Here is a 17,867-nt window from a genome sequence, read left to right on the forward strand (position 1 = left end):
GACAGTTAAAATTGAATCAGAAAGCATAAAACTAAAAAAGGCTTATAACTATACATTGAGAAACCAAAATTGCTGTCTTGTAAATCATAATGTTATCACAGTGCCCATCATTTCATTTTACAATTGTTGAGTCTTAAACTTCCCTGAGATAAAAAGCTTCAACAGTTCAACTTTAAAAAAAAAACAAAATAGAAAGTATTTATTTTGGATAGCACTGAGGATTCTGCATCTAAAGTATTCTATAATGTGAGTATTTAAGAACTAAAAGTATTTTGGAGATTTTACTCCCTTTAAATAGAATGAATGACTTGTGGCTTCTAGCACTACTGGAAACAAAGTCAGTCATACGGTCTTCAACTTGGGAAATCTAGAGTAAGGTATGGCAGTTTTAATAACACATTAAGTCAAGTGAGAAGATTTTGCTTCTCTGAACAGTCCCATTGTAGTAAATAGATTTGTTCCAGTAAGTGGTGATATGAGTAACATTTTCTACGAACGAACCACCTGATGTTTTCAGCAATGTTGAAACCACGGTGATCATAAGCTACAAATTACCTACAGCTTCAAAGACAAGCACCAAAAGAGTGGATATGCATTGATCAATAACTGACATTGACAATATAGTATTTACTCATAATTGAAAGAGACTTGAACAAAATAAGCTACACTTTGTACTCTTAAATACCACAACCAAATTATTACAGAGAAGTTTATCTACCTGATTATTTCAGTCAAAGAGCACGTACTGCATAGACATATTATACTTTTGTTGCTTATTTTGAAATTTAACTGAAATATTGTAGCTTAATAGGTAGAGTCATTTTTTTTCCTACAAATTATAAATTCTATTACAGTAAAATTGTATGCTTAATATATGGCAAACTTTCTTAAGTACCAAACTTTCATACTCATTCTACAAAGTTATTACAGTTTTCTTAAAGGAATTTTTGAGATGATATAGCAGATAATGCCAGTTTAAAGACATTCTTATCTACTGAAAAAAGGAAAGCTTAAACATATACGGATAGATACTAATACACTCCTTTTACAGTTTTGTATGCACTTACAGCTTTAGCCACAACAGGCTACAAAAAACATTAAACTATTACACTATTAAACCATTAAACATAGTTTCTCATTGCTCTTTGCATGTGAGAATATGTTTTTTGTAGGCATCACATACACATTCTGATAGGCATCACAGAAACACGCAGCTCCATGCAGTTTAAAATAAAAATGAGACTCTAACTTGAAAGAAATAGAAAAGAGAGTTTCTCACCCCTTGAAACAAAACTGGAACTTTGGTTTACAGGAATGGCTATGCCCATATACCCTCCTCGTCATCCTGTGTGCCAGACATGGCATTAGGCATGGAGATGTTAGCATTGGAATGAAAGAAGAAAAGGTTAGTTACTTGGGCACATATAAAATACAATTTTCTTGTCTGTTAAAACATTAGCTTTTTTAAAATGTAAGCCAGTGAAAACAGTAGAACAACTTTGTGTTACATATACAAGAATTTGCATCTATAGCAACCAAGAAAACAACAGTGACGTGAAGATTTTTTCCCACCCAGTTGAAACAGTGTGTAGGAAGTAGATTATAGGATTAAATATTAAAAGATTATCTATATTTTAATTGCATACAGTTCAAACCAATATTAACAATACAAAAAGATCAAACTTAATAAGTAAGGAAGGTAATTACTATAATCAAATTGTCACACATTCTGTTAAGGTAAAACTGCTGAAGTATAATCTATCATTAGTGAAGTACAATAACACGCTATCAATCAAATCTTTTAAGCAATCATTGCATATGGTTGAATACTATGGCACAGTTGTTCTTTTTTTTCTGATTTTGAACCATTAGGATTGCTCATTTATTTAGAGGTTTAATGATAGATAATATTAATGGCAAATACAAAAAAAATCAGGATGATTTCATTAATTTGTATTTAGAAGGGATTATTTTACTGCATATATGTTTAAAGCAGAAAGTTTTTCTTTACATTTATTATAAACTTGAAGTTTAAAAGAGTAAAATAAAAAACATGAAAAAGTGAACTGTTCTTTCCTGGATATGTTTACTGAAGATCACATTTTTTATAACGATCCTCTTATCTATGCACATACAGATGTCTATGTGCATATATACACCTACTTCTACTCTGAAAAATTCTGATGCAATAGTCAACTTTTAGGACAGAGAAGTGCACAACACAATGTTTTTCATTTAACTCAGCATTTCAAAATCAAATAAAATCTTATCATTTTAGATATCCTTAAAATTCACCCATGAATATTTTAAAAACCTAAAAAACCTACAGTCCACAGTTTCAAAACTTTGAAAGTTGTAACATACTGCTGGGACTTAATTAAATCTAAAAATTAAATAAAATGAATAGTAAGTAATTATGATTGAAAGGGACAAGAATTCTAGCCTGAAAATACACATTGCCAGTATCACTACTGTTTCTAGTCCATTCCTGGAATAAAAAGAGCTCCCAGATGTCAACTGTTATTAAAAACCAGATGTTAAGATAGATGTCTTGCATGTTGCTGAATTAAGTAAAGAAATCTGACAGTCCCCTATAAACTTAGCTATCATTTAACACAGAAGAAATGTGAGTAAACTTTTTACAGTTAACTTGGAACACATCTTAGTTATAAGGTCTGCAAAACTACACCACAAAGCAAAGACACGGTAAGGCCTGAATATTCTTATTTATTTTTGAAACAAAGTACAGATTCTGCAAAACTTCCAATGAGCTGTGTTTACCTTCACTGAGAATACAAGTCCCTCTCTTTGAATTCTACAGGAGCTACTTTTATTCAGGCCTACTAATTCTAATTGAACTGACTTTGAAGTTGACAAGAGTTTTGCCAGAGTAAAGGTTGAAGAAAGACTGAAGGGTTTCTTTTCCACTAAGTCGTTTGATCCTATAGCCATTAGGTTAATCTTTGGTGATTTCTTTAAAAACAGAAAAAAATCAACAAAATGAGCAACTCAGTAATTTTCCAAATGATTCCTCCTAAATAGATACGGCTGTTTTGCTGTTTACTGCATTCTAATTCATCATAGGTGCAGACATTAATTTTTACCTCAATTATCTGAGTGATCTCCTTTTGTCAGAATTCGAGAGGAGTTAAAAAATCAAATATTGTCAAATATTTTTAAAGACCATTATGTGAAATTACAGGTTATACAGTTTGACACTGATCCTGATATACAATAAGCAATAAATTAAAAGCTGGAGCTCAGTTAATGTCAATCAACATAGCTTTACTGAGTACTGGTGCTGTCAAAATAACTTTCTATCTTTTTCAATTACATAGAGACTCTTTCTGATAAGGTGCTTTGAAATAATATGCTGAAATTTTTTAAGGCATTTGATTATGTGCCACAAAACACGGTGTCAGCAAAATTAGCTCAGCATAGAATGAATGTTGCTGGAAAAGGAAGGGGACCTGCAGATATTTTTTGTCATCCCAAACTACTTCTGTATTCCCATGACTGTAAAGAAACAAACTGTCTTGTTTTAAGCACCTGTGTTTGTGTAATGTTTTAACTTGACTTATACCTTTCCTAGAAAAATCTCTTCATATCCCATTTTCATTTCCACATACTAATTATTTATGGAAGATAATTAGAATTGCACTAACCTAAGCAGAGCTCACCTACTTAGCATCCTTATCAAAAAAGCCCAATGTTTCATAATAATAATGATGTTACTGTTTAATTAATCATGCTGTATATTGATCGTAGGTAACGCACTGACCTAAAAATATTTATCACCTCATGATAGCTCAAGAGAAAAGTAAAATTCCTACACATATTGGAGAATGGCAACATTTTTTTTTTAAAAAAAAAAGGATTAAACCAAAGAACCGTTATTTTATGATATGTGCTGTCACCTTTACAGTTAACAGAAGCCAGAATGTACAGAAGCAAGATCTTAAAGGAATATTAAGTCATTGATCACTTACTATTCCCATTATACAGACAGGTTGTTTTCAAACTTACACTACCGTCTTCCAGTGCATTGGATCAAAGTCATGAGGTAAGACTCAGCTACTCTGGTCATGCTGCTGCCTGTTACATTTTGAGGAGTGGACACTTAATTGTGTAAATTCTAACCTAGTGTTATGGGCTGTACAGATTTTTCCTTATGCATAGAAACAACCACTCAAAAGCACTGAACAAAATGCATGTAATAATCAGGATTGAAGTTTTCACTGGTTTTACAAAGAAACTATTCTGTCAAGAAGCTAAAGTTTGGTATCTCAATGCAAACCGATAATGTAAGAGAATGCAGAATTCTTTGCTGATATTCTGAGACAAATGAAGTTAATAGTTTCGCATTCTTGACACACTCTGAAGCAAAATAAAAGCTGCAGTTATATTTTATCATTTATTAATACTGTATCAAAGGCTTTCAGAAGTGTGCTTAGTCTTTTGTATCAGTGTGTATCCTTTAGAATCATTAATCTATGGCTCTTTCAAACAATAAACTATAATCAAGCAATTTTTGATTAATGTTTGTGTACATTAACTGCTTTTTAAACTTGGATCTTTCACTGGTTTACAGGGTTGAGAATAGCAATTCAATGACAAAAACTGCAAAGCAAAATCTCTGCAACAGACAAGCAAAATGGGGGAAAAGAAGGAAAATTCAACAAATATTTGCATTTACAAACTATATAGAAGCTTAATTACTATAAAGTAATAACAAATTAAAAATATTTAAGATAGTGAATGCCTTGAATTTTCAAGGACATCTAAGTCACTAATTTGGATTTATATTTTGGTACAGCGGTGTAATCTCAAGTACTATAAAACTTTTGCACACTGACTGTTTATTGATTATTAATTCACTGATTTTGTTTCATCCTTTCTTTTTTTTCTATGCTGTTACTTATTTATTTTCTTTACATCCTAAAAATAAATATGTGGTGTTACTGAATACGATTTACTGTTCTGTTTCGATCACCACAAAACCCAAGATTGAAAACCTCAACACTAGCTTCAAAGTAGCAAGATGGGGAACTTAACAGTTCTTGGAAAACACTACACAGAGATGTAGAAAGTTTCTATAAAGATGTTTTGTGTTTTATATTCAAAGTGCATTTCAGTAGAAGTTTTGCAAGTATGGTTTTTAGCCAACAATTCTTTAAGGTTCATTAGTTTCAGCACTAAATTTGATGCAGTGGCCTTCAGATAAAACGGGCTGCATTACACAGCATGTTAGAAACTAAGGATAACTCGAATCATGGTCTGTGTATATCTAAGTATATCTGAAAAATTTTAACCAACAGATGCCAGAAATTATAAGCCTGTTTATAATCATTCTGCATATAGCATACTCCTGATTACTGGTGAACATGAAATAATTGCAAGAGGTTATATTTAGCAATCTGATCCAAGGGCAATAGATCTATAGGCAATATAAGAGTGTATTGAGAAACTGCACCTGTACAATACACCTATCTTGGGGGGTTATTGTAGATTAATTTTGCTCTGCTCTGTCTCCAAGACTGAATTCCCTTTAGCAATTTCACTGTGTTGGGGGACCTCCTAGAATACATCTTTCAGTTAAACTTAATTCAAAAGGATTTCACTGTGCCCACTCCAACACTGCTAGTAAATATGAACCATAGTACAATAAGTGGGAATGAGCAAGGATTTTATTCAAAGCTGCACTCTTGAGCAGAACTAAAACCTGAATGTAGATTCACTCAAAGACTGCAAAATTCTGCCTTACTATGAGGTCCACTGGTGTATAAAATTTGGTTATCTAAAGTGAGGAATATACTTTAACAGAGCTGAAGTACAGTTCACCTTCGTGGTATGCAAGTATTTTAATAAAAGTAATTCTTTAAATAAATAAACAAACAATCTTATTTTAGACAAAAGCTTTTGCAATACAGACAATGTTAAAGACTTGAGTTAAGCTTTCCGGTTTTTTTCCCACAATAAAAGACCCTTCCTGACAGGGCTCATCACATTTCCCTTTCATGTGCTGGCATGCTAAGAATTAATGTCTTAACTTGGGTTAAATAAATCTAGTGATAACCTGCTCATCTCTTGAACTAACTTTCTGATGACTGATTTATGCTACTCTACTTATTATCTATGGCTACTAATGGGTCATTAAACATGTAACTACTGGCTCTGGACTGTGAAACTGTCCTACTTAGAGCAAACAATTATACTTACAAATATTAATTTCCCCTTGTGAAACAGAACTCAGCTCTGAAAGATTCTGGTTTTAGACTTAGAGAGACTTTTATCTGCTGCTCGATTTCTAGCAGCAAACATAGCTGGGAACTAATCTCACAAACTCTCCATACACAGAACAATTGACTACAGAAGAATTTTGTGCATGAATGATTTAAAAAACTGACCCTGTAACTGGAAGTGGGAAAGACTAACAGTGGATTCATTTAGAGGTTTTGGTGCACAGAATTTTAGAAGGTCTTTATTTTATGTTTCATTTGTATATTCAAAAAGTTGAATAAATCTTTACATTTGCTGCAGGAACATGGATTTATGTCACAGGTCTATTTTCAAACCTATCCATAACAGAAGGGGTCAGAAGTAACCATGCATCACCCAATTATGAAAATGACCATAAAACCAATCTCATTATTTGTTCTAATTGTATATAGTTAGGTTAAAATCAAACACAAATACTGATGATGGGGGTAAATGAAAGATTGGTTTTGACCACTTACTTTACAACACCCAAACTAACATTAACATGAATAAGATGTTTCACCAGATACTCATACATTCTAAAGCTTTATCACTATATGAAGTGGAAACTCAATGCTTCTTACAAGAAGTGGTCCGTGAAATCAGATTTGCAATGCAAAAATTTATGGTCCCCTTTGTAGTGAAAGTCTGTGACATGTTATCTCACTTAAGTAACCAGCGCCAGATATGCAACTTTTGTTATCAAGTTACTGTCTCCTAGAAATGTAGTTTTGGCTCCGTCAGCTGGTCTAGAGACCTATTTTAGACTATGATGGTGGCAGCTAATTTTTCTAGCAAGAAATATAAGATAAATGTAAACCTCTATATAAGTGTTGTATATTCTAACACACACATTCAGGGGAAGTGAGGGGGAGAGGTTTCTATAGCTAAACATGATCTCAAAAAATTCTTCCATATGTGGAAAAGACTGCAAAGCTAATATATAAATATAGGTATATATATAAATATACATGCTGAGCAGTATGTATACATTTATATCACATTCATTAAACCTCAAAACATAAAATAAATTCATTCTGTAAGCAAAAGAGAGGTATAGCTTTTCAATATACAAAATCCATCTCCTGGAGGTATCATAGACAGCAAAATCTATTTTCTACTTCTTACTTTTAATACAGCTACAGTTTAAATGTTCTCTTAGTCAAATTACAAATTTAATATAATTAGAAAGCATATGAAAATTCATCTGGCTACAAGATAACTAAAATTAAGATGTAGGAATAACAAAAGCATTAACCAATATTACAAGCTTCTATTGGCTTTTACTTACAATGAGAAACCTGGAGTAGACCACAATACTTGTAACTATAAGAATGCATTGAAATCAAGATCTAGAGTATCCTTGAAAGACAAATTCAAACTCAGAGTAGATTCATCCAAATTTCAAGCCTTTTTGTTCTGTTCTATCATAGGTACAATGCAATCTACAATTAAATTTAGGTTTGAAACCAATTAACCTCAAAATCTGACAAGTCTCTGAGGAAGATTATTTCAGTTTTCTTTTTAGAGTAGACAGAAATTCCTCAATAGATGTCAGAGGTAGGAAAAATTCTCTGTATGTACCAAAATAAGCATATGATAACACCTACTGACTTATGGGAAATGCTTAAACAAAAATTAAACCCTCATTAGAAGTATTTGTTATTCAGTAGAGTTTTTATAATGAACAATATAGCTATGATAACTGCATACAGTTTAAACAGAAAATTAACTTTTTAAAGGTGACCATCATACAATAGGGTTTTGTTTCACTCAGCTTAACAAGTCTGAACAACGTGTGATATGAATCTCAAGTTCTTTGTTATATAGAGAGAATATGTGTAACAAAGATTAAAAAAAATTAGAGAAAATACTTAAAAATGTGAAAGCATTTACATGACTAATTTGCACTGCACTCCTGAGATCTCAAAACACTAATTCAGCACAATACTAGTTATTTACAGTGGATATGCCTGGGAATGTTTATACTGAATGTACCAACAAGCAAACCTTGCCCTGCCCAAATTCCTAAATTAAATAGATCCATGTGACTCCAATGAGCTTAGTGCAGGCTCAGCACTGTGTTAATGCAATTGCGTGCTTCCTTGCAGCTTGAGGCACCAGCAGAACAAGTTCACATACATTCACCAAACAGACAAGAGCAAGCTCACACCTGCCCAAATACAACATGTAAACATACAGGATAAAGAAATACACAGAATATGAAACAAAATCTGGGTCAAGGAGGGAGTCAATAATTCAAATTTATTGCATTGAACAGCTATAGCATATCACCTCCTTTATACAGTAAAATGTCACTGATGCTTTGGGTTTTGCCCTTATTTTTGTTTCTTCTTTCCTGAACAACTGAAAGACAAAGTTTTAATGTTTGAGAAAACTCCCAAATGTGGTATTTCAGTTTTCCAGATACTAATCTTCTGCTCAGATTGAACTTTTTACTAAAGTCTAAAGCAATTTGAAAAATTTTACGCTTTTCAAATAATCATTGTTATTTGAATAAGCTAAAAGAATCTGTTTTGGTTTATGTTTGTCCACCTTTTAAGTTGTGTTGCTTAGTTTCGTGAGTTTCTTTAAAGACAAATTCCAGTTTCAATATTCCCGAGGCCTATTCAAGAGTTTGAGGTTGGCAATTTTCCAGTATGGCCATAGAATATAAGTCATTGTGCTAACATAACAGGGCTGCCAAAATACACAAAGCAGCATGCACTCCTTTCCCCTAAAATTACATATGGATCAATACAGTGATTTGCAGATCAGGATCCAGACACTAAAATAATAATCGTTGTTTGACTGTCCTGTGGCTTTGATTTCAAAGTCATGTACCTCAAAAAAAAAAATCCCATCTGACCTGTTTGGAGTTTTTCACATATCGTCTTTCAGTTACTCCAAGGATATTTAGCAGTTCCAGCTGATGAATAAAAACCTGTTGCCAAGACCAGTCACCACTTTACAAATCAATAAACACTTTTTGAGAGTATGTGTTCTTCAAAAAGTTAGTTCTTAGTGGCATACTCCTACTTCACAACAGTCAGATTGTTGTCTAGTTTTATGCACCATTGCATGTGATTTCTTTTCTCAAATTAATGAGTTTACTAGCATATTTTTTAAAAAAATCTTTTTAAAACAAGATGTTTTTAATACTAAGACAGCTATCACATTGCTTGCTTTCTGACTAGAGAATGGCAGTAAAGGAAGTTTCACAGATACACACTGCCCCATCACTGACATAAAGATAGAAGGATAGTTTGGAAAACTTGAACTACCTTAGGTCCATTTGCTAAGACTTCAGAGTAATTGAAAACTTGATGGTGAGTTTCTGACAAATTACATCTGAACACAATAACCTTGTAGGACCATCAAAAAATGTTATAAATAGAAACAAGTTCTCTACATAGACAGATTGGATTAAAAGATGTAAAAGGACATGCTACATTCTTACGATATCACATGTCATTCCACTCTCAATTATAGCTTCTAAGAATAAGGCCAAGTTTTTGGAAAACAATCAGCTTCTACAGTCTTATGGCATGCCCTATGATACTCATATTTTTCTAAAATCAGAGTCTTTTTTATGAGAATATCATCTCTCATCATAAAACAAAATTAAAATATATTTGTAACCCTGGTGATCATGGAGTAAAGCATTCAACTTGGCTCAACTACAGTTTGGGAATTTGGGAAACTTATGAGATGAGAAACACCTTACATTTTATATCCTTAAAAATCTCCAGTGCTATGCAAAGTAAGAAGATTTGATAGTTCTTATAATCATCAGAATTGGCAATGAAGTCCTAAAAGATGAAAATTCTTTGGATGCTACACCTTCAGTCTTCCACTGTGTGGATGCAGAATCAAGTTCTTCCATATGCTCTCTCAAAGAGCATAACTTCCTATTAAGAATGCCATCAAACTAAGAAGTATATCCTAGACACATACATGTCATGGATTACCTACACAATTTCAAGTCCTTTTTTTTTTTTTAGAGAGAGGCTGGTTTTGATTTAAATAACCAAGCACAGGTTTTTACTATGTAGCTCATAAGCAGCAAATTGAGCTTTCAACCACACAGTAAAGATCTCATGAACTTGAACAAGAAAGATTTGGATGACAGCAAAAGAATGCTGTTTGTTATGCGGAGAATATCCAGACTTAAGAGATCTGTCCTGTATGCCAATGGACTATTTCAAAGACAGTGAGGAATATAAAATGCCCATGGAAACTGATAATAAGTAAATATGGGTGACTAGGTTCTGAAATTCAGAACAAGATACAAGTATGGAGGGGCAAAAAGGCTTCTGAGATTTGAAAATCAAAGGGAAAAAGGTATCTCAATGTGAGCAGAGCTGCAGTTAGTGAAACAGAATTTGGTTGGTAACTTAAAGGCTTGTTATGACACTAAAAGTGCAAGAAAAAATGACAAAAAGGACTGCAGAACAGTAAGGCAGCTGTGCCAAAAAATACAAATGGACTTATTTTTGTCAACTTTCAACAATAATAGCAATTTGCTTCAAGAGTACACTCACTTATGTGACACAAACAGACAAATCCTTCAAAACATTTTTAATAGAAGAAAGAAAACTGAAAGATTATGTGAGTAACTGAGAAAAAAGAGAAAAATAGTAAGTATGTAGAGGCGAGAAATCAGAGAGGCAGGGAGCTGGACAGTAGGCTTTGTAATGAAGTCTAGGTTATGGGGCAGGACAGAATCTAAATCTTGAAGTTCAAATTTATTTAGTAATTTTTTTTTTTGTTACAGATGGATCTTGGATGCAACGATCCAGATTAGATTACTGTAATGCACTCTACAAGGGGCTACATATTACAATTCCCTAGATACTGAAGCTAGTACAGAATGCTTATTAATCTCATTTTCATGCTAGGAGTATTACACCCGCACTCCAGGATACACACTGACTGCCAAAATGTTTCCAGGTGGAATTTAAGAAAGATTGCCAACTCTCAAGCCAAAACTGAAGAGAATAAATTTGAGTTTTTAGTGCTAAAGCTACAAAATTATCTTTTGTTTTCCAGGTTTTTTAAAGACTAGTAAAAATGGTTAATATTGCAATGTTATTGACATGGCAGCACTGAATCCCCAGAAATGTATTTGTATCAAACAAAAATCAGATGCATCAACGTAACTAGGGAACACATCATGACTCACTGTAATACGACCATGTGTATGGGCAGAGAAGAGTTAGAGCCTTCCTACTGCTTGTGAAGTTTTCTTACACCTTCCCTAGAGTTTAGGTCCAGACACACAAAAGACTGTCACCCTATACCTCTCCCTAAACAGAGAGCAAAAAAACATGGGATAAAGGCAAGAAGTGTCTGGAAACTTGGCTTTGTTCCCTGGCAGCAGCCAAAAGACCTAAATGCATCCATAATATCTGAAAAAAGGTGCCCAACTAGTTCCTTCAAGAGAAGTCAGAGATCCTATGCTTTACTACATCTCTAGAACCATGCTGCCACATGCTGCCCATAGCAGGATATGATACTGAGTAACAGATTATAACAAAAACATGATCATTAGACAATAATGTTGATATCTGAACCAAACAGCACCATGTCAAAAGTATGCATATTTCAAATAGGATGTATGTGGTTTTTATTTCCAAGAGACTGGTGGTACTTCATTGTCTTAAAGTGGCTACAGACACATAGTAGCATGTACAGCACTTTACATCACTAAGTGGGAAATATTTATTCTTCATCACATATTTACAGCCATGTATAACACTCCTGTATTTCTCTATATAAATATAGCATATAAATTAGAAAATTCAGTTTTGTCCATAGAAATGAGAAATGTTTCAAGATCAACAATATACATTCAACTATCTCTTTCCAGAATTTGTGAGAAAACATAAAAATGCTCCATAGCATTCACTAAACTAAATGACATTTCTGTGTACCACTTTCTCATCTCCTTACATAATTTAAAAATGCCCTCTAATGATTTGCTACTTATTATTTTCTCAGTTTACTCTTTGGTTTCAAACTATTAGCAATATGCTGGATTATGGTCACCAAAACCCACGTATCTAGAATTCATGTGTAATACATTATCGAATGGGAAATACAAGTTTGTCTGGCGCATGGAAATCAAATTGGTTTACAGAAGAATGCTGTATGGAATAAGTCATAGAAAGTAAAAATCTAATTTAAATTAATGATTTAAAATGTAAGCTAAAGTAATTAATAGAGTTTGCTCATTATCATTGGCTGTGCTGTTCTGAAAGATTATTTCAGCAAGAAGTTTACTGTGGATCTCTTGCTTGCTTTACAAGTACCCATTTCCTGGGCTAACCCATTGTTCAGAGATTCTGTGGAAATTTAGGAATGGTAGTACTTCAGAACACCTACTCCAAGCCCAATGCACCAACAGAAGATCAAATAAAGTGATCATGCGCCACAGATATTCGTCTAATTTGTTCTTAGAAATCTCCAAGAAAGGGGATTTCATTTCACCTATACGAAATCATGTCCACATTTTCTTTCCACTTCCAGATTTATTAGACTCAGAGTGGAAAGCATTTCCTTGTTTTAGTAACTAACCTAGTTATTCTTGGTAAAATTAAATTTACTGCTCCTACTCGTTCTCCGGTAGGCACTAAAATACAATTGATCATCATCGTCTTTACAAAATTTTATGTATCAGAAGACTTATGTCTCCTCTTTATTACTTTCTAGACTAAACAAATCGAGTTCTTTAAGCCTTTCTCATAGGTCATGTTCTCTAAAACTCATATAATTCTTCTTGCTTTTCTTTAGTCACTTTCTAACTTGTCTATCTTTCTTAAAGCACGGTAATCAAAACTGCATAGAGCTTTTCAGATGAGGTTTCACCAATGCTTTCAAGAATACATTAATTTTTTCCTGCTTCATTTTCAGTTCTGCCTCTATACCAGAATTACATCCAACTTCATTGCAATGGTATGCCACTGTGCAATCCAGATTCCTTTTTCCATGCTATTGCCTCATCAGTACATCTGACTTCTCCCATTTAGATGGTCTTATATTTATTGACATTCAGATTACTTATTCTACACTTCCCCTCTGGTTTAACTGCTCCTACTATGCCTGCAGCTTCTTGCAGTTCGGTTTATTATCAACATTTATGCATTTTTCTGTTTCATCATTGAAAATTTTTTTTATCAAATTCTGCAGAGAAACAGATAGAGGACAGACTTTTTGGAACCCTGTCAACAATGAGAAACAGAAAATTTGTCTGTGGTATGTTATTTGTATCAGTTGAAAACCCATCTCATAGTGAATCCATAATTAATTAAATTTAAATGGTATTTTTTAAAGTTACAGCTTTTATTATTGTAATGCATTTTACTGTACATGTTATTTACATTACAAATGAATGTATTTATCTGTATGTACCAAATAAATGTCAGGACAGTGGTAAAAGGCCTTGTGAATTCAAAGTATGTCACAGCTACCACTTCCTTCTTTAGCCACAAAGCCAGTTCCCTATCAAAGAAAACTAGATGTGCTTGACATAAATTGTCCCTGACAAATACAGACAGACTAAATATAGGATGAGTATGCTATGTAACAGACATCTAGACTTGCATTCTGTTTTAGAGTGGCCCTAGTGTCATCTAGAAAAGAGTGAAAGAATGAAGTAAGTATAAAGTGAAAATCTCATATCTTCAAGAATGTCTTGTTAAAAATAGTTTAAGTTAGGAACCATCAGTTGATGATCAGGAAAAGTGAATAGGGGTAAAGCAAGGATGAAGTGATCTGATACACACTTGGATGGATAGACTGGTAACATGATACACTCTGAAACAGACAGCAAGCTACCTAAAATGAACAGTAAAAAGACTATTTTCTATTAACTTGCTGACCACTAATTTATTCCAGGACTTTCCAGGGTTTAAAACAAAGTTATTAATAAATCCCCATATATCTCATTTGTAAAGATTAGAACAACGTTTGCCTTCCTTGATCCTCCAAGGATCTCCTATATCCTACATAAGAGTTGTTGAATATAGTCATAAATAGTTCAGAGTGAAACTGAGAACACTAGTAATAGTGAATACTAGTAAAATAGCTGGTTATTTTATGTGCTCTATCTTTAATCATTTACCTATTTCCATCATTTACATAACTTCTTAAGTTTAAGTCCTTAAAGATGTTTTGATACAGACTTTCATTAAGCTTCTTATCTGTTCTCTTCCCTGAATAACCTGTTATTGTGCATTGAAAACTGCTTTCTTCACTAAATGTTAACTCTCCTACATTCTCTTGACCCTGACATTTTCTTTACAGGTTCAAGTTTCTTGAATTAGTTGAAATCAGTGTCTGGCTTTTGGTAACACAGAGGTTGCTACCTGTTTTTTCACATATCTTGCCTTCATTCTGTTGTTCTCATTCTATTCTTTGCACAAAGCCAAAATCTTTTTTTTTTTCCCCCTTGGTAATCTTGAGACAATTCTGCCTTCTTTTATATAATTACATAATGAACGAAGACATTATTTTCAATACTAGAACCTTGTAATGATAACTAGCTATAACTAATAACTATAACCTCATTATTAATAGCAATAGAAATAATACTGCATTTAGAAATACTACAGCATTATTTTCAATATTTTAACTGTAAAATGAAAGTAGATACTTTCTTTTTAGTGGATATGGTCTTTAAGCTTTCCAGAAAGAAAAGATGCAGCATTTTCTGTTTGGAAACATCTCTTTCAAACAGATCAAAACAAGAAACTTTTTTGGTTAAGGTGTTTGTTTCACCTAGTTGTGTATGAACTAGAGGTACTCAGCTTGAAGACTGGACACTTAGCACATTTCTATGTATTCACAGCAGCATTATCTGAAAAAACCCATTAAAGTATTCCAAAACACAAAGTGTTGGTATGCTAACAAACGACAAAACATCACAACCTCCTTATTGCAAACATATACAATGTAAATATTAATTAAAAACTATGTGATAGTAAACTTGTTTCAATCATTTTGTATTTCTGGTTAACATTAATATCATAAAATATTATTGATAAAAGCAAATTACTAATGTGTTTATAAAAATATTTTTGTTTAAAAAACTGTAGTCATTTGTAAAAAAATATTGAAATTAACAAAAGGAAAACAGTGTTTGGCTTATAGATGTTTTTTCACCCTAGGTGGAAACAAAAAGGTCCAAGGTTCAATTAATATACTTCAGAAGATGACGTTATTAGTACACTATAGAAAAATAGCGAAGAAAAACATGACACCAGACAAAAAGCCAAAATGTTTAAATTGTTTCAGGGATGGAATTAAGTACCAGAGCCATTAGTTTCAGTTCAAAGAACACATTACTTTCTTTGGAATATTTGTTTTATCTTGAAATAACAAAATAGTAAAACTACAAAACTGAAAGTGAGAAATTGACGTGACTAACCTGATCTGGAGAGGGTCTGTGGTTGGAGTGTTGTGGCCTCCCAGGAGATCGATGGTGGTGGTGGTGGTGATGGTGGTGGTAGTGGTGATGGTCATCATCATAGTTATCTGCCATCAGTTTCATTCTGTTTTGTGTCTGTTTAAGATATAAAGTGAGACAATTCTGCTATTACATGATGGAATATATTACTCTAACAATGTTTTAGGAAGATCTTTGCTATTTCTTATCGGGTTTTTGTTTTGTTTTGTTTTTTTCTGGAAATGTAAAGATCTAACAATAGAACTCAAGACTGCTGGCTTAGAAAGAAAAGGAAACAGAAATAGACAAAGTATGTGAACACATCTTTTGTCTCAGTTTTCACATGAGTAGAATTGCACAAATAAGCTAGAAAAGGATGGGATCAAGGATTTTGTGCTTGAAGGGTGTCAACAAACACATTCAGCTTTTCTAAATGTACTATTTTAGAACAGATTCGTATTTTTTTTTCCAGTCTATTACTACTCACTTGTAAAGTCTCACTGAATGGAATACTAAATGCACTACAATTATTTAAAGTTAGCTACTGAGGCATGTCAATGACAATTATGAATAGTTATGGTAAAAGCTGTATTTTGGCTTCATTATTTTAATTGTACATCAGGATCACCCTGTACTTCCATGTACAGGTAATAAAATCTATGCCACCATGAGATAAAAACATATATCACTGCTCTTTATCACTATTACAATTATTCCATACCATGAAATACATATATTTAAATAACCTCATGATACCAAAAATGTCTTACCACCAATTATGCAATATCCATGTATACAGCACTTATTTTTCCTGTTAGAAGTACTAAAGGCTCTCAGGCAAACCTGTTAATTGTAATCATGTTTTACTTATTTTTGCACTAACAATGCAAAAAATGCTGGCAACTCTCAAAGATCTCTTCCAAAATTAAAAGAACTAGTTAGAGACTTTCCTGATTACTGAAGGAAAGATAGTCTTAACACCCTTAATGTCATCTTCAACAATCTCACCTGAACCCTAGAGGAGAAAGATTATTCTTGAAGGAGCATTGTCTACTTTGTGCCACTTGTCTATATGGATATCATTTGTCAAGTACAAACAAGTTTACCTTGCACAGAAACTTCTAGTAAACATCAAGGATAAGAGACTGAAATCATCAATTGCAAAAAATCACAGTTTAATTCGATTCATGCTAACTCCAGAGAAGATGCTGGCTAAACATATTAAAGGAGCAACTTGAACAGATGGATTTAAACACAATTCATTTGTTGAGGTATATTCCCATATAAATAAGTCTAACTGGCTTCCAATTCGAAGTGCCCATAAGACAGCTAATGATCAATAGCCAGTATGTGTTAATTTTACTTCCAGGACTATTGTAAATCGACTGTCATATAAGAACAATATTATCATAGAATCATAGAATGGTAGGGGTTGGTATGTCAAAATCTCTGTTAGGAAAACTTTACTGATAAGTATATCTTTATGGAAAATGGGAAAACTCAGAGATTGCTATTAAATTCCCCAATTTTAATGGGGTTTTTTTGTAAATTAGAACAGACATTTGGAAAAAATAAGCAAACCAAATATTCATATTGCACAATATATGAGGTATAAAAAAATCTAATGCAAGAAAAACTATGAACCACAAGCATTATGGAAATCATGATGTGTCTTTTTAGCAATGATTTCCATTGGAAGGATCAACTTTTTTACAGGAGATGATCTGTACACAGTTCAAATAAAAACAAACTCTCACTCAAACCAAACCCTTAAGACATCCACAATAAGAAGACAGAGGAACAATCACAATTTAGATATACACATGTTTTAGCCATTGCCAGACTCTTTCTGAACACCTGTATAGCACTAAAGAGCATCTTCTCATTATGTTACAGAATAAATGTCCTCTACAGGTAAAGTCATGGATTCCTTTGAACAGGAATTGCACTGGCACAAGGTAGTATCACTTCACAATTTCAACACTATTTTCTGCACAGTTAAAACCATTTAATTTTGGAATCATTTCATTTTCTCCCTTTCAGATAAGATTAATTTCAGTTATGAATTTCTATTGATTTTGCCAAAAGACCAACTCAGTCTGTATCATCGTATTTGGTCTGTTTGTCTGAATCTAAAGAGGAAGGTCTTTAGAGCAAAAGT

At 33.0% G+C, this 17,867-nt stretch overlaps 1 protein-coding gene across 1 annotated transcript in view; it reads right to left on the reverse strand.

Annotated features, from left to right (window-relative positions):
- Positions 1–1,276: 1,276 nt before the first annotated feature.
- The window catches only part of ERC2 (ELKS/RAB6-interacting/CAST family member 2), a 311,703-nt gene continuing 295,112 nt past the window's right edge, over positions 1,277–17,867 (reverse strand). Inside the window, exons 15-16 of the mRNA XM_062008749.1 lie at positions 15,689–15,823; positions 1,277–1,345 (exon numbers count right to left, since the gene is read on the reverse strand). Coding sequence (XP_061864733.1) covers positions 1,319–1,345; positions 15,689–15,823 — 162 coding nt within the window. The 3' untranslated portion in view covers positions 1,277–1,318. The remainder of the gene's footprint in view (positions 1,346–15,688; positions 15,824–17,867) is intronic.

This window comes from Colius striatus, chromosome 15, assembly GCF_028858725.1.
Source record: "Colius striatus isolate bColStr4 chromosome 15, bColStr4.1.hap1, whole genome shotgun sequence".
NCBI lineage: Eukaryota > Metazoa > Chordata > Aves > Coliiformes > Coliidae > Colius > Colius striatus.